The 26,234-nt window shown below is 44.2% G+C and overlaps 1 protein-coding gene across 2 annotated transcripts in view; it reads right to left on the bottom strand.

The window, feature by feature from the left end:
* Window positions 1–26,234, bottom strand: part of THSD4 (thrombospondin type 1 domain containing 4) — a 429,219-nt gene that overhangs the window by 386,411 nt on the left and 16,574 nt on the right. For both annotated transcript variants that reach the window (XR_014002103.1, XM_081170529.1), the window contains exons 2-3: window positions 17,587–17,681; window positions 12,761–12,830 (exon numbers count right to left, since the gene is read on the bottom strand). Coding sequence is in view for 1 of the 2 variants with exons in the window: in XM_081170529.1 (XP_081026655.1) it covers window positions 12,761–12,830; window positions 17,587–17,615 (99 nt within the window). In the remaining variant the exon portion in view is untranslated. The remainder of the gene's footprint in view (window positions 1–12,760; window positions 12,831–17,586; window positions 17,682–26,234) is intronic.

Here is a 26,234-nt window from a genome sequence, read left to right on the forward strand (position 1 = left end):
TTAGGCAGGAAGAACTAGATGCATAAATTTAAGATGGGGGACTCCTGGATTGGCAGTAGTATATGTGAAAAAGATCTAGGGGTCTTGGTGATTGAACGAGTGGTTGCTGAACAACTCCTGGCACGCCTGGAAGAAGCAGACCATTTGGATCCCTTCCAGTCGGGATTCAGGCCTCATCATGGGACTCAAACTGCCTTGGTCGCACTGGTTGATGATCTCCGGCGGGCTAGGGACAAAGGTGAGAGCTGTTTCCTGGTTCTGCTGGATCTCTCAGCGGCGTTTGATACCATCGACCATAGCATCCTTCTGGACCGTCTTGAGGGGCTGGGAGCTGGGGGCACTGTCATACAGTGGTTCCGCTCCTTCCTCCTGGGCCGTGTTCAGAAAGTGGTAGGGGGGATGAGTGTTCAGACCCCTGGGCTCTCACTTGTGGGGTGCCTCAGGGTTCTGTCCTCTCCCTCATGCTTTTCAACATTTATATGCAGCCGCTGGGAGAGATCATCAGGAGGTTTGGGCTGGGTGTTCATCAGTATGCGGATGATACCCAGCTCTACCTCTCTTTTAAATCAGAACCAGTGAAGGCGGTGAAGGTCCTGCGTGAGTGCCTGGAGGCGGTTGGAGGATGGATGGCGGCTAACAGACTGAGGTTGAATCCTGACAAGACAGAAGTACTGTTTTTGGGGGACAGGAGGCGGGCAGGTGTGGAGGATTCCCTGGTCCTGAATGGGGTAACTGTGCCCCTGAAGGAACAGGTGCGCAGCCTGGGAGTCATTTTGGACTCACAGCTGTCCATGGAGGCACAGGTCAAATCTGTGTCCAGGGCAGCTGTTTACCAGCTCCACCTGGTACGTAGGCTGAGACCCTATCTGCCTGCGGACTGTCTCGCCAGAGTGGTGCATGCTCTGGTTATCTCCCGCTTGGACTACTGCAATGCACTCTACGTGGGGCTACCTTTGAAGGTGACTCGGAAACTACAACTAATCCAGAATGTGGCAGCTAGACTGGTGACTGGGGGCAGCCGCCGAGACCATATAACACCGGTCTTGAAAGACCTACATTGGCTCCCAGTATGTTTCCGAGCACAATTCAAAGTGTTGGTGCTGACCTTTAAAGCCCTAAACGGCCTCGGTCCAGTATACCTGAAGGAGCGTCTACACCCCCATCATTCTGCCCGGACGCTGAGGTCCAGCGCCGAGGGCCTTCTGGCAGTTCCCTCATTGCGAGAAGCAAAGCTACAGGGAACCAGGCAGAGGGCCTTCTCGGTAGTGGCACCCGCCCTGTGGAACGCCCTTCTAGCAGATGTCAAAGCGATAAACAACTACCTGACATTCAGAAGACATCTTAAGGCAGCCCTGTTCAGGGAAGTTTTTATCGTGTGATATTTTACTGTATTTTTGGTTTTTATGGAAGCCGCCCAGAGTGGCTGGGGAGGCCCAGCCAGATGGGCGGGGTATAAATAATAAATTATTATTATTATTATTATTATTATTATTATTATTACTATTATTATTATTGGTAGACCACAAGCTAGATTCTTGGCAAATCTGTCTGTCTCATAGGGCCAGTTCATGCATGATTGGCAATCCCTTGTGAGATTTCCTTGGGAGGTGTCAAGTTGTGTGAATTGGTGGCTCTACAGTGAGGAACCTTAGTATGTGTTTGCATGTCTTATGTTGCGATTAAGATGGGACTTTTTCAAGTCACTGCCGATCGGAGGTCAAATGGTTGTCTTCTGCTTTTCATATTTTGGCATCCTTGCCTCCAAAGTTACTAATTCTCTTGACTTCTGAGTCTCTTCCAGCTTTGGCAGTGGAGCTTGCAAATTCCTTTAACTTGTACAGCTGAGTAACTGACGGTGCATTTAAGAAGTCATTGCATACAAAGCTGAGAGATTAAATTACCAACAGTCTTAAAATCGTCCCCAAATGCTTGTATCTATATAAAGCTTCAATCTTATCGTCTGCTGGCCAGAATGTTGTGCATATCATGTTCCCCTTTGAGGGGCTATGGCAATGATATTATCTAATACTCTCAAAGTGATTAACATATTGCCCACTATTACTATTATACTATTTGCATACCACCTTTCATCTGCGGTTCACAGCAAAAAAATACTATATAAAAACATCACATGCATAATAAAAACAAGAACAAGAACAAACCAAACCAATAACCTCCTTCCCACAAACACATTTAGAAGGATTTAAGATGATAGGCAGCCAAAGGCCTGGTTGAAGGGCAGCGTTTTCACCAGGTTCCTGGTTCAGTTACAGGAAACCCCCCCCCCTTTTATTTAATACTTCGGCTATAGCTACTAATTTATTTATCTATCTATCTATCTATCTATCTATCTATCTATCATCTATCTATCTATCTATATCTATCTATCATCTATCTTATATGTCACCTTTTCCTCTAAGGAACTCCAGATGTCATACGTGGTTCTCCGCCTCCTTATATAATCCACACAACCACCCTGAGGTTACACTGAGAAACAGTGACTGGCCCAAGGTCACCCAGTAAGCTTCATGGCAGAGTGGGGATTTCAACTCTGGTCTTCCATATCCCAGTCCAGTACTCTGACCACAGCAACACACTGGCTCCCTGAACATCTTGTAGGTTGGCAAGGAACAAAATAAGTATTAAATGACAATTAATGAATGCCAATATCCAAGTCTGGGCACATTCTCTCTTTGGTGAGAGAACCCCAGCAGAGATTTTAAATAACAAAATATGTACCAAACTAAAGCATGGAAATATAGGCTGTTAGACCTTTAGATTGTGCCCTTGTGTTCCTCTTCCCCCAGCCTAGAAAAAAGACCACACACTTGGTAAATTAAAAATGCACTCCAATCTATTTTACTGAAGAGAGTGTGAATGATTGGAAATCTGCAATAACTTGGTTGCTAAGGTGTGGCTCACTTCCTGATCCACCTCCTTTATTCTTGCTCTCTGATTTGAGACATATAAGCTATCTAGATTATTTGGTTCTCCACAGTAGTGTTATAAGTAGAGGATCCTGCCCAGTGACTAAAAGGCAACAATGTCTGCTTCACAACCTGAGTGTTTTAGATGGAGCTGCGAAGTCATCTATGTGTTTCTTTGCTTTTTGTCAAACCCAAATGGGAAATAACAATTTTTCCTTCCCTCATTGGAGAGGCACAGATGAACCAAAATTAAACACTCAGGCAAGTTGAACTACTAGTTTAAGAATTGGGTGCAGGCTGGGAGGAACCCATATAGACTCTTAAGAGCATGGATGAAAATACTAACATTTGAAGTTGATGTGGTGGAATGCCGCAGCAGGATTTGCCAGCAGGAGTTCGGGATGGGTACATAAGTTATCACTGAGCACTGCAAATTACCATAACTCAATGCTAAATAAAGCCTGTCCTAATGCTAGAGTCTGCTGACCGGACCCTTCCTGCAGCAACAATGATAACCCCTTGTCCAACCATAACAATAGATTCTGCTGTTTGTCTTCTCTGGCTACAGGCTGGAGAGTGCTGGAAAATTGAGGGGATGGAGTGATGCCCCAAGTGGGGAAAGGTTGCAGCACTTTGGACTTTTCAGCTTAGAAAAAAGGCAAGTAAGGGCTGAGTGCACCATAAGTCCATAAAATGATGCATGACATGGAGCAGGTGAATGTCAAGCAAGACTAGTTTTCCTCCTTTCTCATAACACTAGAAGATTCAGGATAGATCAAAGAAAGGACTTATTCACACGGCGCTTACTGAAATGATGGAACTCACTTCCCCAACAAGCAGCAATGCTCACTTAGGGTGGCTAAAGGAGGGTTAGACAAATTCTCAGGGACACGGGTGGCGCTGTGGTCTAAACCACTGAGCCTCTTGGGCTTGCTGATCGGAAGGTCGGCAGTTCGAATCCCCATGACAGGGTGAGCTCCCGTTGCTCATCCCTGCTCCTGCCAGCCTAGCAGGTTCAAAAGCATGTCAAGTGCAAGGAGATAAATAGGTCCCACTCCAGCGGGAAGGTAAACGGCGTTTCCATGCGCTGCTCTGGTTTCGCCAGTCATGCTGGCCACATGAGCCAGAAAAACTGTCTGCAGACAAACGCCAGCCTGTAAAGCGAGATGAGCGTGCAACCCCAGAGTCATCCGCAACTGGACTTAACTGTCAGGAGTCCTTTACCTAGACAAATTCAGGGAGGACAATAAGGCTCTCCATGGCTCCTAGTCATGATAACTGTGCCCTGACTCCATGGTCAGAGGCAGGACTGCTTCTGAATCCGTGGCTGGAGACCCAGGAGGGGGAAGGTCTTGTGCCCAGCTGGGGCATTCGGTTGGCCCCTGTGAGAACAGGGCGATGCTGGACTAGACGGGCAATTGGCCTGATCCTGCAGCAGGCTCTTCTTTTCTTTTCTATTAGTTCCTATTGTGGTCTTTGCAATGCATTTTACAATATGTTTTGTTCTGAGATTCTTGTGTACTTTATGGTTTTTATTTCTAGTCTATTGACTGAAATAAACTGATGAATAAAGAGGATATAGTCTTTCTCTCTCTCTCTCTCTCTCTCTCTCTCTCTCTCTCTCTCTCTCTCTCTCACACACACACACACACACAGCTCCAGACTTGGATTGGGGCCATAAGTAATCTGGATCTAGAGTAGCCATTGCTCAACAGCTGCTTCCCTTAACTGTTCTTATATTTTCCAGACATCTGAGGTTTTGCGTGCTCTTGTTGGGGTGGAGTAAGGAAATGGAGGTTAAATGTTAAGCAGACCTATGAAATTTGCATTCCTTTTTGGATTTTGGAAAAGGCCACCATTAACTCAACCTTGCCTCATTTGCCAAAACTGTGCGTTACTACCATTAGATGAAAAATCTCTGAATGACAAAAGATTATGTTGATTATCACCCAGAAGTAGCATTCATGGCCTTCCTTTGTACATTTCAGAATTATGCCTGTTGTAGATTGATTTAAGATGTTTGCTAAACAGGGAAGAATAGAGCAATAATTTCTTGAGACATGCATCTATTTCTCCAAACACACACCTTGGCTCTGGAATCCATTCAAATATTTCCACTAAGCACAGCAGTTCATAAGCTATTTAAACTGCTGTTTTAAATTGTAACAGCACTTCCATCTAGACATAGAGGAAACGGGAGCTATGTCTTGGGACTTGGTCTACTGTTGTTGAAACTTCACTATGCAAGAACACCCCTGAGGAGGAAATATCATTGGAATTAGAAGCCACAATTATTCCAAAACTAACTGGTTCTACAAGAAACTGGATATATACCAAGGGTTCAGAAATTCTAATTTTCTAATATGGTGCAAGACTTCAGCAAGGCACAGGGACTAGCACATGAATATGTTCACCCAAAGGTTTTGATGCACATTAGCAGTTCAGTGTTTGGACACCACTAACTCTACTGAGGGTGTCGTCATTTGGATTGTGATCTAGAGAATATGTGAGGATATATAATACCAGATTTCCACAGGCACTCGTTTTCACACAGTCTACAGTATACAAACGGTTTAAAAAACGGAAAAGGAAGGTCCTCAGCTCAGTGGTAGAGCACTTGCTTTGCATGCAGGTGGTCTCAGATATAATCCCCAGCATGACCAGATGGGGCTGAGAGAGGCCCTTGCCTGAAACCCTGGAGAGCGGCTGCCAGTCAGTGTGGACAATACTGAGCTAGAGGCACCACTGGTCTGACTCAGTCTAAGGCAGCTTCCAGGGTTCCTAATGCTTCTTCCTACCTTAACTGATCTACATTCCTACTCTTTCTACATTAAAAATCCTGGAAACAAGTATCTTGGTGGTAACAGACCTACTGTGGTGGTCAGCAAGGTCTGGGAAGCACCCCTGGTGGCATCTGAAGGGACCTAAGCATTACTGAAACACTTGATAGGGCAAACCATCCTGAACCCATTTCATGCATGCCCTCTTGCCTCCAGAGCTTCCTCAAACCTAGCCTCCCATACCAATAAACAATATAGGCACTGTGGGTTGGTATCCAAGAGACCGAGTCTTGCATCTCATGTAATTACCGTCTTTTTCGCTCCATAAGACGCACTTTTTTCCTCCTAAAAAGTAAGGGGAAATGTCTGTGCGTCTTATGGAGCGAATGTGTGGTTGATCGCTGGCTCCCTTTCTGGCCCCACCCCCTTGCCCAGGCCTCCATGGTTGAATTTTCCTGCAAGGAGGCTGTTCGTTTCCCCAGCGACATGTGACTGGCTGATTAGATTATCTGTCTGAAAACTGTAGAAACGGCTCCTTTTCCTTTCCTAAAGAAGCTGCAGAACTGTGAGTTGAACCCCATAAAAACAGGATTTTTTTCCCTTTGCAAAGTGAGCTCAACAACTTTGAGCAGATCCTCAAAAAAGGGGCTTTTCCCCTTTGGAAAGGAAGCTGCACAACTGTGAGCTGATCCTCAAAAAACGGGGCATTCCCCCTTTCCTCCTCTAAAAACTAGGTGCGTCTTATGGGGCGAAAAATACGGTAGACTAGGTGCAGTTTCCTGCATTCCAGCTGTTCCTATTTGCTAGTGGAAGTTCTAATTCTGGCGGTTCTTTCTCCAGCAGTGGATGGTGTCCATTGGGATTGGCAGGGCATAAGCCAGGGAGACCAACAGGAGGTGGCACCAAGAACCCATGGCAGGCAGAGCCAATTATTTTCTTTTTATAATATTTTTAATTAAATTTTCAAATTTTACCAATTCTTTTAGAATAAGTTGACTTCCCACCAACCCTTCCATTGTGTTCTTTTATTCCCATATAAAGATGCTATGTTAGTTATATTTTATCAATTATATACGTTATTCTAAATTATTAAACTGCAAATTATTATGTTGCTATACTTCAAATCCTGCATACGCTTTAACATAACCATGATCTTTTTTCAAAAAATCCACAAAGTATTTCCATTCATCAATTTTATTTCTCATTTTGTACTCTCATTCTCAGTTAGTCTAGCCATCTCAGCATATTCCATCATCTTCATAAGTCAATCTTCTTTCATTGCGACTTCTTCTTTCCATCTTTGTGTGTACAGTGGTGCCTCGCAAGACGAAATTAATTCGTTCCGCGAGTTTTGTTGTCTTGCGATTTTTTTCGTCTTGCGAAGCACAGTGTCGGGAAAGTTTTGGAAAAGCTTCAAAAATCACCAAAGTCTTTAAAAACCTCAAAAAAGGCTACCACACCGCGTTCTATGAGTTGCTCCTCGAAGTCAAGTCGCAACTGTATTAACGGTGTTAAGAAAAAGGAAACAAACTCGCAAGACGTTTCCATCTTGCGAAGCAAGCCCATAGGGAAAATCGTCTTGCGAAGCAGCTCAAAAAACAAAAAACCCTTTTGTCTAGCGAGTTTTTTGTCTTGCGAGGCATTCGTCTTGCGAGGTACCACTGTACTCTTGTTGCTGCTGTTGTAGCACACATAAACAGATTAAACAGTTCCTTCAGAAGCTCTGGTCTAATTATACCTAACAGAAAGGCCTCAGGTTTCTTGGGAGTCACCACTTGAAACATTAAAAAAAAAAAACTCATTATAAATCATTTCCCAATAGACAGGGGGAGCCAATTAATGCTAGTTTTGCCGACGTGCTTCTCACTGCTGAGCTTGACAAGGGCAGCACTGAGACGCAGGAGGGGGGGAGCTGGCAGGCAGTTCACCCCCTGGACTGGTTTAAGACGACTCAGAAATTTCAAGTGGTCCAGAATGCAAGGGCTGGATTACTGGCAGGGGTTCTGCTTAGGTCCCACATAACCCCTAGTTTAAAACAGTTACACTGGTTGCCGGTTTGTTTCAGGGTCCAATTCAAGGCGCTCACATTTGTGTTGGAAGTCCAACATGACGCAGGCTTCCCTTGCCCTTCCCTACAGACCCTCTCAGGTGCTGAGGTCAGCAAAGGGGGCCCTCTTGGTAGTTCCTCTGCCCTCAGAGCCTCAGGGGGCAGCAGCCTGGGAGAGGGCATTATCTGGGGTGGCCTCCACTTGTGATACTCTGCATGCACAGAGGTGTATCTGACACCTTCACCATACAGCTTCTGGGTGATGCTGAAAACGCCCCTCTTTATCCTAGCTTTTGATACTTGAGGTATATATTTTAGGACCCACCTTAGTATTTGTGATTGTAAATTGTTCTAAACAATGGCTGTACCCCACCCTGGAACCTTAGGGTAAAGAGTGGGCATTAAATGATGGTGATGAATAAGAAGACAGGCAGGTGATGGCTGGGTGAGGGCAGATTGAGGTCAGTGGGGCAGAGCCCCATTCCCCTTCATGGACTACTCTTCCCAATCTTGCATTTTGCAGAGATTTTATTAAAATGCATTACTGCTGGTTGCCATCCTTCAGGTTCCCGCTCCTTCCCCAGGCTCTCCAGAAGTTCAGCCCTTAAAGCTGGGAGGAAATAATACATCTTGATTAGTAGTTGGGACTCGTCTGCCCATGAGCCACACTGACAAGTGGGGCTCTTTGCAAAAGGCCTTTCATGCAGCTCCACACTCTGCTCTAAAGTCCCGAGAGTCGGGCCAATGACGCCTGGTGATGTCATCCCTCCAGGATGGGGAGATAAGGATGTGACCTGCCAGCAACAAAATGTAGTAGTGTGAAGACTTTCTTGTTCAGGAAGGCCTTTGGTTGCTTGTGAACTTTGATTGGGTCTTTTTTCTTTTCCATTTATGTAAATGATGGCAGTGGTGCGCCTCCTCTCTCTCAGCTGTCATGCCTGCATTTCGAGAAGCTTGGGCTAGGTGACCCGTGGGGTCCTTTCCAGCCCTGCACCTCTCTTATTCTGTGATCCATTCATTTCTGGTTACTTGCACAATTTTGGATTGGAGTTTTATAGTAAGAACAACAAGAGCTATGAGTTTCTTTTCTGTCATTGCACCTGCACTCAGGAATACCCTTTTCTCTACCATATGTGAAGTGCTGCCTATCAGTTGCTTCCCCCTGACCCATAATGCTGTGCTCTTCTGCTACTGAATTTCTGTTTTTAATTATCCCCTTTTATCTTTTTTTTATGTTGTATTCCTGCATGCCGCTTAGGCACGTCTAAATATTAAGCAGTTTTAAAATGGTTTTTAACTAGAATAAGTAGAATTATTTAAAAGGTGCTGCTAAGAGACGCAGAATATCAGAGTTCCTAACCAGACTTCCATTTCGTTCCCTCAGAGCGGCTTTAGAGAAGGGAGGGCTCTGCGGACTCTCCTGCTCTTCAGGGTTCCCTTTACCTGCTGATCTCTTTTGGCTGTTCATAGTAATTACACATAATGCAGAGATACTATCACTACTAATTAATTCCAATATTTACTAATGCTGCTTTGGGTGTTCATAAAACTGAAAAGACAGGACAGAAATGGTTTTAAAATGTAAATAAAATTAAAACACACCCACAATTAAATTCTCCGTAAAGAAGGCTCATAGCTGCGTTATAGGTGTCTGGGGAAACAGAACTGGCAAGTCAGTTGATTCCTGTCCAATACGCCGCAGCTTTTCTTGTTGTCACTTCATTTTCCAATGAACTTTGCCATAAAGAAATATCGAACTATTTACAAATATCTTAATGGAAAATTCCCTCAACGATCCAAGCCTCGAAGCCTGATTATATTTCCTGTGCTTACCTTCCAGAGCAAAACCAGATGTGTAAGGTGCACGCAGAGGGATCCTAGCATTTCCTTCACCAAAAACTGAACTCTCTGATCCTTCAGAACTTACATACATGCCTTGCTTTAGGCTTAAGGGAAAGCACATGTGTGAGAAAGTGAGGCTGGTTTAACTCAAATTCATTCTGCCAAAGCAGCACTGAAGGCTCCGTGGGTCAAGGTTGGTCATCGTTCAGCTTTAAAATACACCTTTAAAAAAATGTTTGCACAGATCGGTTTGTCAGTTTAAAATTGTTTCAGTGCTATGATTGCAAGGAATCCCACTGTTGAGGCAGAAGATATTCATTCTGTAGATTGATTTATGTACAAAGCTCTCCCTGTAGCCGGTGGATAGAATTACTGGGGAGGAATGCCAGCACTGAGCAACTTAAGCCTAGGGAACCTAACCTTGATCTAGCACTGGTTGGAAGAGCGCGAGCTAACCAAAAGTTGATTCCTTCTGCTTCTTAGGGATGGAGGCAAAATTCATTAGGACACATTTTTAAGTGAGCTGACAGAATTTGCTTCAGTTGGGAGTATGGGATGGAAACTGTATTTTTTCAGGGCTGGGGGGGATGCATACAGAAATATGTATTTTATGAAATGCATTGAAAAGTGCAGATTTTCTGGGGAAATGCATACAAAACAGCATGTTTTAGGAGAAAATGCATTGAAAAGAAAGCAGAAATATGTATTTTAAAGAAAGAATGTATACATCATAGGTATTTTAGGGGAAAGTGGATCATTTTAAAAGCTATTTAGGTTTCTCTCTTTTTTTAGCTGCTGTGAGTACTTAGCCATGGGTGGCAGGGGGGCAACTGCCCCCCCCAATCAAGTAAATAAATTAAAATACTTAACTTAAAATGCATGCATTAGGGGAAAGTGCACATAAAATGCATATGTGAAAAGAACACATGAAATGCACTATATTGTGGGAAATTGCTTGCAAAACTCGATCCATCGTCCCAAATTACACACAAAAAGACATGTTTTAAGAGAAATATGCAATAATCTTGCAAACTGATTCTGAAGTGCCGAGAACTGGTAGAATGAGAAACAGAGACAAACCGAAACGGTCAGATTCCTCCGCCAGAAGGCAACAGCACTGAGCAGTCACTCAGAAGGAACTTGCACTTCATGCAAAAAGGGGTCTGCCTTGCCCTTGGGGAGGAGAAGCCACAGCTTTCTTGCCCAGCAGCTGATTGGGGTCCCACAAAGTTTAGCAAGCGTGTGCCTCCTGCCTGAACGCTTAGAACCAGCTTCTATAACATGAATCCCCAGAGAGGCTCTCCAGACTCTCAGAATCTCCCTTGTTCCCAGCAAAATGGGCTGCTTCAAGATGGTTGGCAGCAGCGCTCATGAGCGCCTGAAAAAAGGTCCCCTAATGCCAGGCATCTTAAGAGAATTCAGAAGGAGTCTCCGAACTTGCAATTTATTTTGTTTACTACTCCAACATACCCAAAGAAACCATTTACAGTTTTATCACACCACTCTGGAGCTTAGAATGAACTGGCAGGACGGGGGGGGGGCAGAGTTGCTCTTCGTCTGGGCACTTTCCCCCCTTTTTTCTTAAATGTCTTAATTATGCTATTCTCACCAGTGCTGGCATAGTGGAAGGGCAGGATAAATAACAGACCCAGTACTGAGCAGAGAGGCCTGCCCATCTCAGTCCAGACAATGCCATCATTTCAAGAGCAACATGCTCTGAGGGGTCCTGACTAACCAGCTCAACACAAAAGGAAGCAGGTCAGGACCATACACGTTTTGAAAATATAAGCTGTTAAAAGTTGCTAGTAACCCTGTTTAACCTGTGCAGAGAACCCGAGTACCTTAGCATGACAACCACATTCTTTAGGAACAATGGAAATGTCAATCCCAATGTGTGTTTGGGGGCGGGGCGGGCGTTGCTACCCAAAGGAAATACTACATTTCTCAGAAGTCAGCATATGGTTATTACTAGGCTGTAGGGAGAGGGGGATCCCTCCTTCAGCAGAGATTAAAGATGTTGTGGACCTCACCGTGCCTTCGGGACAAAAATGCCACTCACTTACCCACAATGGGTGAATTCTTAAGGATGAAAAGCATACATTCATCTAGGGGGATTAACAACCAGATCAGGGTGTTATTGCAGGGTTGAGCCCTGAGATCAAACTGAAATGGAATTTCTGCTGGGACAGCTTTGCAAGTTGAGAAGTGAGAACCACTTCATTTGAAAGCCAGCGTGAATATAGCATTCTGGGACAGCTGGGTGCAACCTCCCCTTTGTCATAGGCTTGTGGTAGGTCAAATGCTCCTCCTCTGCCCCCAGTTCCCCATCTGTGATATGCAAAGCTTACTGGGCCACCTACTGCCATGCTCAGAAAGCACACTTTTGGGTCTGCCTTTGGTGCCTGGAAACCCGTGATTAGGAACTTTTGTGCTTTTTTGCTCTGCTAAATTAGCAGCCCTATAAGAAAAAGCTCTACAAATACTGTTGTGGGTTGTGGGGGTCAGTCTGGATGATGCTCCGAGTCCCTTCCCATTCTTTGGGTCCTTTGGGAGGATTAGAATCTAAATAGAGGATTCCATCGCTGAAGGAGTCAAGTTTCTTTGTAAGACAAGGACCTTAGCAGGTCGCTTAAGTGTCTTCATCCTCATCCCAAAAGAATAAGCTAGCCTGCAAGAGCTGCAACTAAGGGAGGCTGTCCTTTAGGCTAGCGGGTGGACCTTTCCTCCATGCCCCTCACCTGCCTCCTAGGTAGAAGAACAACAGCTAGAATGTAGGCGCGAGAGTGGAAGCGGAAGCCGGCTAGACACTGGAGATGGCGAGACCTGCTTGTTCTGTGCTGGATCCAAAGGTGTGACTAATGGAGAAGAAATATCTGTCGGGGTGCTAATGCTGTAAACCCATCCATCTTATGTTCACATCGTGCATATGTGTAAATAAAACCACATATCCTAAAGACACCCCAGACTCCCCTGACCTTCATCCCAAAAGGGTAAGTGTGCCTGGAACCCCTGAAATCTCTCCCCACTTGGACATTGGGGTGGTATGTAACAATATATGAAGGAACCTACCATGACACGGGGCAGCTGTTTTGCAGCAACAGCCTCACAATTATCAGGAGATAAAGTATAATAGATTGCCCTGAAGTGCTGTGTGGGTCACTCACCTTTCTGTGTTCGATGGAGGGCTGTGGAATGACAAGCTGAAATCCAAGGACCACAATGGAGCTCAGAAGCCTGCAGGACAAAATAGTTTCTGCTGAGTTCCAGGAGTCAAGGAAAACCACAAGCAACGGTTATGGTTTCTTTTGCTTCCACTCAGCTCCCCAACCCCCCACAACGGCACCCCTAAGCAGCCACAGACCACACGAGGGGGGTTCTAGGTCAGAGAGGAAACAACAGCTGTGAAAGGTTGAACTATGAAACTTTCCTATTTAGAAATTAACCACTGCCACCCCCCCCCCCAATTCCTCCCAGGTAAATTACACCACCACAAATCAGATCCTCCTGGAACCATCTCAAATGGGTGTGAATGTCTAAGAGAGAATATACTGTATAAATAAAGAAATATTTATTTAGTGGGGGGGGGAGAAACCAACACAAACTATATGATTTTGCTTTTCCCTCTCTCTTCCAGATGCTGCCCTTCATTCCATTGTTATTGTTGTTATTGTACTTATTTATATCCACCTTTTCCCCAGACTGGGATTCAAGGCGGCTTATACAAATTAAAACAGGCATCTTTAAAATCCAAAAAGCTAAAAAATATATTATGACAGACAATCATCAAAAAGCAATTAAACTCAAATGGAAATAAAATATAAAAAACCCCAAATGTGTTAAAATGCAGCACAGCGCTATTTAAGCATTTGCTTAAGAAAAGCCAGTCCGTTCCCAAAGGCCTATCAGAATAAAATAGCCTTCTCCTGCTGACAGATTCTGTTTGTTCCGCATTGCAGCCCTCCCTCTGCTGAGAAGTTCAGCTGAGCTGCGCTGCGAACTGGGGGGGGGGGGAGTTTCTGCAGCCCCTGCATGCTGCTGGTGGGCGCGGCAGAGGCAGCAGTGGGTCTTAGCTTTGTACAGATGCTCAAAAGCCAGAGATTTCTGCACATGCATACTCCATCCTCCACGTGGGCAAGAGGCATTGCCACAGCTTCAGGGCACATTCACAGCTTGCATTTACAGCACTATGTTGCCACTTTGAACAGCCAGGGCTTCCCGGCTTGTGCTAGCAGATGGAGAAGGTTGGATACAACCCACAGAGAGTAGCTGAAGGGGAAATTTGAGACATTTTCCTGGAAGAGATTAAGCTTAGTATTGTTAGATATAGATAGGTAAATACGCACACTGAATAGACTACAGTGGGCTCCACAATGCCTCCGTTTCCCTGTCACATATTTGGCTCACACACACTCCCTGCTGGGCATTTTAACCCTGAGCAATGGCCCGGAAGCAGGGCACAGTTAGACATGCCTTAAATCATTTGTGGGGAGCCAACATCCTACTTGGGCTACAGGTTCACCCCTGATGGGAAGTGAGACTTGGCATGAGCATGTAGGGATGTTATAGCATTTATTTATTTATTTATTTATTTATTTATTTATTTATTTATTTATTTCACTCCTACAATTGCTTGATTGTAAAAAAAATCAAAAAAATAGAAGCAATTTACAAGAAAGATAAAACAACAGAATTATCTATAAAAGTTAACAACCATAATTTAAACCATTCAAAAAGTTTAAAGTTAACAACAAACGAAAAATGGATAAAAACACACATCAACAGTCTAAGCATTTGAATAGACTTGTCTAAACAAAAATGGTTTTAGGCACCGGAAAAAGTATAGTGAAGGTGCCTGGCTAAGATCACTAGGCAGGGAGTTCCAAAGTGTAGGCACTGCTGTACTAAGAGACTGATTTATTCCAAATGCAGAATGGGTCCTCTTTGGCACATGGTACAGGGTCAGTTCTGCAGACTGAAGCGGTCAATTGGGCATACATGGCGTCAGACAATCTCACTGGTAAACTGGTCCTAAACTGTTAAGGGCTTTTCATACCAATAGTAACATCTTGAACTAGGTCAGGCAACAAATCAGTGCAGAGTTCTGAGCAGCAGTATTATATCCTGGCAAGGCTTCACTCCTGTCAGCAATCGTGCTGCAGCATTCTGCACTAACTGCAGCTTCTGGATCAAAGCCACCCATGGAGCTCATTGCAACAATCCAATCTTGATGTGACCAATGCATGAACTACTACTGTGGTCAGGCTGCCCTGGTCCCAGAATGGCCGTAGATGTTGAACCAACTACATGTGTCCCTTTTGTCCTCTGTGAAGTGTTCCAGTGCATAGAAGGATAGCCCAGTTGGGAGAGCAGGAGACTCTTAATCTCAGGGTTGCTGGTTTGAGCCCCACATTGGGCAAAAGATTCCTGCATTGCAGGGCTGACCCCCATGGTCCCTTCCAATGCTATGATTCTATGAACTGAAGGTGGTGTTCTGCAAATTCGGGGATTAAGCAACTCCACCCCCTGCACCAATGAGCAGTTGCTTTTAACTTCTCTGTGCCCTCCTGCGTTCTCTCTCTCACACACACACACCCCATTCATTCATAGAAAGCTCAACACTGGTAGGAGGAAAATCGTTCCACAGCTTGCAGTTCAAAGAGAGGAAAAGGCTCAGCAGTTCCTAATCTGCATGTGGAGATGTGCATTTCCATGAATACATTCTGCAAAAAATCCCACATGAGGGGGGCAACCATTTGGGAGTGAGCAGAGCCCTTAATCTTCAAAGCAAATTACTTAACGGATTAAGAGTTCTTTCTCCAGAGCTAAAGGTCCTCAGGATTGGGGTGATTATTCTGTGCCAAGTTTATCCCAATCATTTTTCCAAAGAGAATATTATAATCAGGGCCTGTTGGTGGATGGGAATGGAAACCCAATTGGACAATGGAGCTACTTTCTAGCAAGCCCTGGGTGTGCAGTCTGGTAGACTCAAGTTGCAAAGCTGTTATCAACTTTCGGCTTCATGCGCATAGGAAATTTGGCAGGGATCTTCATTTTGATTCAGTGTGTTGTGATTTTTAAAAATATATTGGTATATTTCATGTTCCATCAAATGACGGTTTGCTTTGGCTGTATTAGCTGCCTCTTAAATGCTTTGCCATGCTCTATTTTAAAAAGGAAGAAGGCTTCTTTCTTAAAAACAACAACGAAGTCTTCCTAATCCAGAAGGTTTGCTACACACTGGCAGTCTTGAAATGCAAGAATGCCATAAAACAGAGCTAAATAAAACTTGGGCTGGGGGGGGGGGTCCATCCTTGCAGCCCTTTGGAATGGGATCACAGATGTGTCTCACAGCCAAGGAGAAAGATGCTTCCACAAATCACACCAAAAATGCTCTGGGTGTGTCGCTTGTAAATGTTGGTTGATACAAGGCAGAAAGCAGGAAAAGACATTCCAAAGGAGACAGCAGTTTCACTTTTAGTCAAAGGGGCCGGCTGCATTCAGTTAATAAAACTGGAAAGTACAAAAACATATACACTGAAGATGCAGTCCTAAAAAATACTTGCCAGGGTGTGAGCCCCACCGAACACAGTAGCACTGACTTCTGACTCAACATGGGATTGCACTCCAAGGGCATCTTTGAACAGGGTTACCAACTGGCCATTGTATTACTAATCTGACAAGGAATCCGCATTCTGGAGGAAAACTGCAAGGTTCACCATCCTTGGATCCGGTGGCAAAGCCTCTCCGGGACCTCCTGAACCCTTCTCCCCAGCTCAGTCACTGAGATCACCTGCAGAAGCATCACTGGTGGGTTGGTGCTTTGGAGTTTTTGTGAAATAGTGGTATATAAATGTGTGTGTTTTTAAGAAAGAAAGAAAGAAATATAATACCTGCACGGCTGTCCTCCACACTCCATGCTAACATCCCACCCTATAGTGGCAAAGGGGGCCCTGCAGGGCTCTCTGCTTGGCTTTCTGAACTCTACCCAAGCTACGCCCCCTGCTCAGGCCACCCCCTTCCTTGTAGGCACACCCCCTCACTGGCCAGTCTCTGTGTCCCAACCTCTTGCTTGCCTGGATGGGGGGTGCAGGGGTGGTTAATGGCTGAATGCATGTAAACCACCAACTTTTGCTGACGGTTCAAAAGTAAGGGTCCCATCTCTTGCTCCGCCCCTTTTGCCACCCACCCTGGCATAGGGCTGGGCTAAGATGGAAAGCAGCCCTTGCCCTCGCCTCCTCCCTGGAGAATATTGGAAGCAGAGGCTGTGGCCTGGCTGGGCAGGTGCCTGGGCTTCCCCGGCCAGAAGGGGCCACCACTGTCCCTGCCACCATTAGCACCCTGCCTCAGGCCCTGCTGCCATCGGAGCTCCAGCCGCCACCAGTCAGGCTCTTCACCCCGTCCTCCCCATAGACATGTTCTACCCGGGGATGGGGCTTGTAATGGATGATGAGCCAGTACCTGAATCCTGGAAGCTAGGCTCCCATGCGCCCTTGGCCAGGGGCTGTCTGGGAGCCCCCAAAGCCGGGACAAACCATGCACCAGAAACTCAAAAAGCCCTTCCTTTGCACTCCACCAGCAACTTCCTCCACAGCCATTGGGGGCAGGTTTGCTCTGCTCTGCCTCCTCTTCCTCCTCTGCCAGTCCATCTGCCTCCCTCCCTCCCTCCCTCCCTCCCTCCCTTTTTCCTCTTCCTGCAACTTCTGCCTGTTCTCACAGTCTTTCTTCCCCAGTTCCTCTCACACGGCTGACTGAAGAGAGGGTCCCAGAGGGCTGCTGCAATGGCCCATCCCAGTGGCTGGATTCCTCCTCCCAGAGGAGCCTGTGCACCTCGCCCAGCACCCAGAGCATGCGCAGACAGGCAGGCAGACCCCTGGCCACCCAGTCTGGGCCTGGGCCATCAGCAGGGCCAACCTGGCCTCCGTGTGAGATTCCCCGAGGTACAATGTTCAATGTAAGGTACATGAAGAGGGGAGGGGGTACCAATACTTACCTTAAAGAGCCTTTAAAATTGTCTGCCATGGTTAGTGACTCTTAACGTGATGTGTCCAGTGTGATAAAGAATTCAGGGTGGGTTACAGCAAGATCCTAGGGAAACAACAAAAACAAGATAGATTACTTTTCAGCATTTCATGACAGAAAGCCCACTACCCCTCCAGGTAAGCGGTCCAATTTGGGGCTGCTCCTACCATCAACAAAGCATGGTCTTGGTGGTGGTGCCACCATCAGGAGCTGCCCGGTTGGTACAGACCTGTGACAGGGCCTTTTCAGTGGTGGTTCACTCATGGTGAAATGTCTCCCTCATTATTAAGTGTCAGGAGGCATTGGGGAAAAGTCCTGTTTACGCAGGCATTTGGTGGTTAAAGACCATTCCAGGCAACCCTAGGATTATTGGATGGAAGAATGTTTTTATAACTGTGTTTAATTGCTTTTAGAATGCTTTCTTGTATTTAAAAAAAATGTAAGTGATTTTTGGTGCTTTTAATTGTAATGGTTTTTAGAATGTTTTAATCTGTTCTAAAATGTTGGTTTTGGATTCAAATAGTGCATCTGTTTGTTGCCACAGACTCCTTGGGATGGAAGAACTGGAAATAAATTCAATCAATCAATCAATCAATCAATCAATAAGACACTTTTCCTAATGTTCCACCCTATGTTGAAAGGGTTCAAAGAGGGACAGATCAGTGTTTCCCCAGCCAACATCAATTTTGCATTCATTCATAAATCTGTTCTGTCCTGTTCCCACATTAAACTGCATAAAAAAGAAATCCATACAATCTTCACCATCATCATCATCATCATTATTAATTACCACTTATACCCCGCCCATCTGACTGGGTTATCCCAGCCATATATTTAAATGTGTACTTAAATGTTTAGTTAATATTTTACACTTTATGCTTGCCTGTCTTGTTATCATTATGTGTTATTAAAACTTCAATAAAAATATAATTAAAAAACAAGGCATGTATTAAAAATATATTTTATCCCAATGTACACATTTCTAGATGTATTTTATCCCAAGCACCTCTTTCTTTCTTTTTTTTACACATTTTGAGACAACATCCATATGGTAAAATTGAAAGAAGTGCAAAAGCTGATGTATAATTGCATTGTATTAATCCAGGAGGTGCAAATTAGATCAGGTCACTTAAAAATGCAGACCAAACAAAATTCTCCTCTGTCACTGGAAAAGTCTAGGCAAACCTTTTTCTACGGTTGTTGCTGTCTCTCTCTGCTGAATAAGGTTTAGACAGGCTCTGCTTCTTCTACAGAGCCGGGTTTTGGTGCCTTTTGCTGCTCACAACTAGCACAGTGTTTGAACAGAGCGCAAGGCCATGAAGTGAAACATTACAGCATCATTCCTTGTAGATAAGATGTTATCCATTTCTGTCAACCAATCAGATAACCGCAAGGTGGCCAAAGGAAGCCTGGGTTTATCTTACAAACCCGCCATGTGCACAGCTCAGTACAAAGCTTACAAGCAGTTTATTGTACAAACTTTGACATTATCAGCCAGATAACATTGGTTTTAATTATCTGCCCAAGACAATCGTGGCTTGTAATTTTGCAAAAAAAAGCAAAGCAACTTTTGAGCCTCTCTTAACTCAAGTGGGCAGCCAGTCCTATGCCAGTTTAGGGAAGTCCAAGATTCATGCCAAGGAAATTGTAAATATGAACTCTGAATAAGTTGAAACGTATTCCATTTAATTCAGAGCCAGCACCAGCGAGTTCAAATGGAAATCTCTTCCTAGTAAGCATGCATAAATTACACAAGATCTTGCTTGACCCCGAGGTTTTTAAGTGTGCTTAAATATGTAGAATGGGAGTCATTGCACATGGAACTTTACAGGGACATCCACATCCTTAAACAAAACACAGATAGTAAAAACAAAGAGGTAAAAAAACCGTACACTTTTCTAGTGCGTTCCTATTGGAATATTGTTGTTGTTGTTTAGTCGTTTAGTCGTGTCCGACTCTTCCTGACCCCCTGGACCAGAGCACGCCAGGCACTCCTGTCTTCCACTGCCTCCCGCAGTTTGGTCAGACTCATGTTGAGGCATCTGATCATAGCCTGCATTATAATCAAGGCTTATATTTTGATCAGATTCCAGTATTCTAAAAATTAGCTTAAATTCACAAATGTTTCTTTCGAGGCAGGAAACCAGCAGGCAGCTGGCAAGCTCTTAGGCAGAGGCCCCTCTGGTTTATTGCGGTCATAAAAAGCCTGAGAGCAAAAGGTCACTGACCCTACATATTACAGAATATAATTAAGCTGTAATAAAAGCGGCTAAATTAAGAGTTGGTAAATAGTAAGGTTTTGCCATTTGGCCTCTCATCATACAAAGAGTCATTTGCCTAAAGGTCAAAAGGCTAAGCATCTGGCTGGCAGAAAGGGAGGGAGTATTTGGGGAAGCCTTTTTTTAAAGTTGTTTCTTTTTAAACAGATCCTTTTACTCTGCAAAGATTTCTTTTCCTTTTAAAAGGTTATTTATGTTATGTATAATATGATATTCTGTTGTAAGCATCTAGAAAGTAAGAAATGTTAGATTCTTATTTCATAGAATCATAGAATCCTAGAGTTGGAATAGACCACAAGGGCCATCGAGTCCAACCCGCTGCCAAGCAGGAAACACCATCAGAGCACTCCTGACATATGGTTGTCAGCCTCTGCTTAAAGACCTCCAAAGAAGGAGCTCTTTTTCTTTTCTTGTTTTTTTTTTTGTTTTGTTTTTCTGTACTGTTGATATCTATCTGGAAAAAAAGTAATAAAAATATTATTAAAAAAAAACAAAGAAGGAGCTCTTTCATAGATGGTGTGTGAAAAGGTGAACAAAAGATCTGTTCAGATAAAATTAGCCACCATCTGTTTTAGCCATCTGCTCTATTTTAGAATTAAGGGGGCAAAGGTGATCTGGTAATTAAGGTGCCTTGTCGAGGTTAATGGCTACTTGTTTGCCATTTATAAATAGAAGAAAATATAGCTCTCTGTCTCCCATAAAAGGTAATAGGAAATGGGTGTATCTTTTATGATTGGTTCTAGCAAACAGCCAATAGGAATTTCAACCAGGCTGATTGGACAGAGACAGCCAAAGGAGGAGCAAGGGGACTGGGCTGAGGGAATATAAGTGCTGGCCATAATGGCAGGAGGCCAGGCCAGAGCTTGGTAACCATATACCACTGTGCCTCTCATTTATTTGTCTGACAAATAAATAATTATTTTAATTTCTCTATTGCTGCGTTGAATATTTCATTCCAGCTAAGCGTTAACCACAAGCAGGGTGCTACAATGTTAGTAGCTTTGAGAACAGTGTCCAACCATCTCGTCCTCTGTCGTCCCCTTCTCCTTGTGCTCCCATTTCTCTGCCCCTTCGAAATCCAGCTTGCACTTCTGGGAGTTCTCGGTCCACATACTGCTTAAGCCTGCCTTGTAGAATTTTAAGCATAACCTTGCTAGCGTGTGAAATGAGTGCAATTGTGCGGTGGTTTGAGCATTCTTTGGCACTGTCCTTCTTTGGGATTGGGATGTAGACTGATCTTCTCCAATCCTCTGGCCACTGCTGAGTTTTCCAAATTTGCTGGCATATTGAGTGTAGCACCTTGACAGCATCATTGTTTAAAATTTTAAATAGTTCAGCTGGAATATCATCACTTCCACTGGCCTTGTTATTAGCAGTGCTTTCTAAGGCCCATTTGACTTCACTCTCCAGGATGTCTGGCTCAAGGTCAGCAACCACACTACCTGGGGTATACGAGACATCCATTTCTTTCTGGTATAGTTCCTCTGTGTAATCTTGCCACCTCTTCTTGATGTCTTCTGCTTCTGTTAGGTCCTTTCCACTTTTGTCTTTTATTATGGCAATCTTTGTACAAAATGTTCCTTTCATATCGCCAATTTTCTTGAACAGATCTCTGGTTTTTCCCATTCTATTGTTTTCCTCTATTTCTTTGCATTGCTCGTTTAAGAAGGCCTTCTTGTCTCTCCTTGCTATTTTTTGGAAATCTGCATTCAATTTCCTGTATCTTTCACTATCTCCCTCGCATTTTGCTTGCCTTCTCTCCCCCGCTATTTGTAAGGCCTCATTGGACAGCCACTTTGCTTTCTTGCATTTCCTTTTAATTGGGATGGTTTTAGTTGCTGCCTCCTGTATAATGTTACGAGCCTCCATCCATAGTTCTTCAGGCACTCTGTCCACCAAATCTAAATCCTTAAACCTGTTCCTCACTTCCACTGCGTATTCATAAGGGATTTGACTTAGATTCTATCTTACCGGCCCAGTGGTTTTTCCTACTTTCTTCAGTTTAAGCTTGAATTTTGCTATAAGAAGCTGATGATCTGAGCCACAGTCAGCTCCAGGTTTTGTTTTTGCTGACTGTATAGAGCTTCTCCATCTTTGGCTGCAGAGAATATAGTCAATCTGATTTCGATACTGCCCATCTGGTGATGTCCATGTGTAGAGTCGTCTCTTGTGTTGTTGGAAAAGCGTGTTTGTGATGACCAGCTTGTTCTCTTGGCAGAACTCTATTAGCCTTTGCCCTGCTTCGTTCTGAACTCCAAGGCCAAACTTGCCAGTTGTTCCTTTTATCTCTTGACTCCCTACTTTAGCATTCCAATCCCCTATAATGAGAAGAACATCCTTCTTTGGTGTCATTTCTATAAGGTGTTGTAAGTCTTCATAGAATTGGTCAATTTCAGTTTCTTCAGCACCAGTGGTTGGTGCATAAACTTGGATTACTGTGATGTTAAAAGGTCTGCCTTGGATTCGTATCGAGATCATTCTATCATTTTTGAGATTGCATCCCAGAACAGCTTTCGCCACTCTTTTGTTGACTATGAAGGCCACTCCATTTCTTTTATGGGATTCTTGCCCACAGTAGTAGATATGATGGTCATCCGAACTGAATTCGCCCATTCCCGTCCATTTTAGTTCACTGATGCCCAGGATGTCAACATTTATTCTTGCCATCTCATTTTTGACTACATCCAACTTACCAAGGTTCATGGTTCTTACATTCCAGGTTCCTATGCAATATTTTTCTTTACAGCATTGGACTTTCCTTTCGCTTCCAGGCATATCCGCAACTGAGCGTCCTTCTGGCTTTGGCCCAGCTGCTTCATCAGCTCTGAATCTACTTGTACTTGTCCTCCGCTCTTCCTTAGTAGCATGTTGGACGCCTTCTGACCTGAGGAAGCTTTTATATGCCTGTTGTCTTTGTCCATGGAGTTTTCTTGGCAGGGATACTGGAGTGGCTTGCCAGTTCCTGCTCCAGGTGGATCACGTTTGGTCAAAACTCTCCACTATGACCTGTCCATCTTGGGTGGCCCTGCACGGCATAGCTCATAGCTTCTCTGAGTTATTCAAGCCCCTTCACCACGGCAAGGCAGTGATCCATGAAGGGGCTATTGGAATATACTACACGTTAAATATCTGGTTTTGTACATGATTTGCACATTCAAGGCTAAATCACCAGTCAATGGGTTTTCTTTTCACTGAACACTAAACATTATAAATCAATATCTAAGACTAATTCAAAAGTTTGTGCATGCCCCAATACGTCATACAGACCTGAGCTCTGAAGGCAACACTGAACCAAACCAGGATCCCTCCTTAATGTGTAAACAACGTGGTTGTTTCATTTAGAGAAAAGGCTAGTAAGAGGCGACAGGATAGAAGTTTATAAAATTATTCATGGCCTGGAGAAAGTAGACAAAGTTCATAACTCTTCAACTAGTGGACATCCCACGAAGCTGAATGTTGGGAGATTTGGGACAGAAAAAAATAAAGGACTTCTTCACACAGCATACAGAGAGCCTCCATGTGATGGAAACTGTTTTATTAGTAGTAGTACTACCAGAGGAGGAGGAGGAAGAGGAAGAATTACTATTTATACTTTCATTTCAAGAAGAAGAAGAAGAAATGCTAAATAATGAAGATGCCAGATGTGCAGCCCCAGGTAAGGTATTCCATAGCCCAGGTGCCACAACCATGAAGGTCCTGCCTCTTGAACTCCAAATGGCAAGGGAATACAGAGCAATATCTCTGAAACTGATCTGTGTGTGGAAGAAAAGCAGATAAGGGAGGAGGCCATCTGTCCATTTACGTTCTTTGGTTGGATGGATTTGCCACCATGATAGCTGCAAACCTACATGCATCATAGAGGGGGAATACAATGGGCTGAATCCAAAATATGCCTCCTGCTTAGGAAAGGAATCCTTGCACCCATAGAAGTGCAACATTGATGGAAGACTCTGACCTACAGAAGGGCATTTCTGCATCCAACCCAGTAAGATTTGAATTCCAAAAAATTGAAAACTTTGAGGGTCAGCAATGGAGACAACACACCACCGTTAATTACTCACAACAGCACAATCCTGCCCATGGATGCCTCCTCAGGCATCTGCTTCATTGAGCTCCATGGGGCTACAGCCTTAAACAAGGTCCTGTAAAGTATAATGCAAAAGGTAAAAGAAGGAAAATACCAACTTCCTAATTGGTAATTTTGATTTCCTCGAGGCAGCTCCTGTGGGATTGTATGACTTGACCCTTTGTTTACTGAAAGCAGACACTTTCGGCGACTTCCGGTCGGCGCCAGCGTTAATGGCGGTCCTCTTTCCGAGCTCCAGAGGAGGACTGCTCTGCGAGTTCGGGTCTGACCCGCTACGGCAAGTGGGGGACCCCTAAAATCACAGGCGCTGAAGCCTGTGAACAAGGAGACTCGGTGGGCACCAGAAGCGCCCCCCCTTACTGCAGAAAGAGCCTTTTTAAAGGCTCTGGAACGGCATCGGGAGAGCGCGGTGCTGAGAGTCGCTACCCAGCCCGCAGAGTGAAGCCGCGTCGCCATTGACGGAGAGCGCTGATTCCTTCCTACAAATCTGGGACTGATAAAACCTGTGAGTAAGACTGAACGCTAATTTGGAACCCTTTAAAAGAAAATTCGGCTGAAAACGGGGATGGTAAAAATTAAGGAAGTCTGCCTCCCCTTGACTGCATGACAGCTAAAAGCAACGGAATTTTAAAGCTGCATCCGTATGTGATATTTTTTGACTACTTAAACCTGACATCGAACTTAGATCTCCCCTCTAGCAAGCAGGGCAGAGGGGAGGGGGAAAAAGGACATTAAGAACTGCATGATTTATTTAAAAAGGGAAAACTCTTCTGCTGCCTCACTGCCCTGAAGCGGACTGCCAAATAAGGTATTAAAGCACTGAACTGTCTTTAACTCCTGGGAAAGTTACATAGTTGAAGTCTCTTGTGTTACAAAGTTTTTGGACTCTGTTGTTACAGTTTACTGGAGTATCTTGAAATCGTACCTACTGGAAAAAGTGTTGTAAAAGACTTTTACAAGCCTCCTGATATACTTGTCTTTAACTTCTTTGTCTCCGTACTCGGACATTTTGGTTTGCTCCCCCTAGAGGGCTAAAGTAACGGCTGTAACAGTCTAGGACAGTGGAATTTTCCATCAGAGGACTATTCCCGTGGGAACGACCTTGGGACATGAGTGGCTCAGCAGAAGAGATAACCACAAGAGCCAAAGCTAAGCAACAACAATACCAGCAGCAGCAACAAAAGAAAAGAGGCTCAATCACTGGTGCAACCCCTACAGGAACAACAGGACAAGAAAAAGTGACAGCTGCCTCCATGGAATCAGTGACACAAGCGCTTCTCAAGATAAACCAGTCTTTGGAGAACTTGACAAAGCAGAGTACAGAAAATACACAGAAATTAACAGAACTAACAGCAAGATTGGATCTGAATACAGAATCTATAAATAAGCTGGTCCAAGAAAACTCCGCAACACGTAAGATTGCAGAGGAAGCCAGAACTATTGCTGGAGAGACTCAACAGAACCTAGAACCGATTGCTTAAAAAGTTTATGAACATGATACAACTCTGGCTTTGTGGGAATTACAGAGAAAGGAAAGAAATCTGAAATTAAGACTGATTCCCGAGAGCGAAGGAGACAACCTTGTGGAGTTTTTAACACGAGAGTTTGCTGATTTCTGGGAAGACCTGGAGGACGGAGAAATAAAAATAACAACAGCATTCAGACTGGGCAGAAGACAGGGCAGAAAGACCCCGAGGGACTGTTTGATTACCCTTAGATCGAAGGAAGAAAGAGACAAAATATTAAAATTACATTACAGAAGGGCCTTGCAAATTGAAAATTCATCTATACAGATTTTTAAAGATATCCCTAAACACATCTTGGAGCTGAGAGCCTTCTATAAGGACTTGGTCTATCTGCTGAAGAAGAACATCATCCCTTTCAGGTGGGAGTTTCCACAAGGGCTGTCTTTTGACTATAAGGGAAAGAAGGTGAAAATAAAGACAATACAAGATAAAGAAAGATTCCTGGAAAGAAATCAAGAGGATTTACAGAAGGGAACTGTGGACCCAATTGCAGAACAAAGGAGAGCACTAGACATTCTTAATCTATCGTATGGACTTGTTCCAGCACCATCAGAGGAAGTGCAACAACTTGGAGCGGTCGGAGGAGTAACAGAAAAATAACAAGATGGCCCTGCAATTCCTTAGTTGGAATTGTAATGGGCTGAACATGCCTTTGAGGAGACGCCAAGTATTCCACATCTTGAAAAGAGAACAATTGGACTTGATTTGTTTACAAGAAACCCATATA

The sequence above is a fragment of the Podarcis bocagei genome (assembly GCF_964188305.1).
Source record: "Podarcis bocagei genome assembly, chromosome: 14".
Classification (NCBI taxonomy): Eukaryota; Metazoa; Chordata; class Lepidosauria; order Squamata; family Lacertidae; genus Podarcis; species Podarcis bocagei.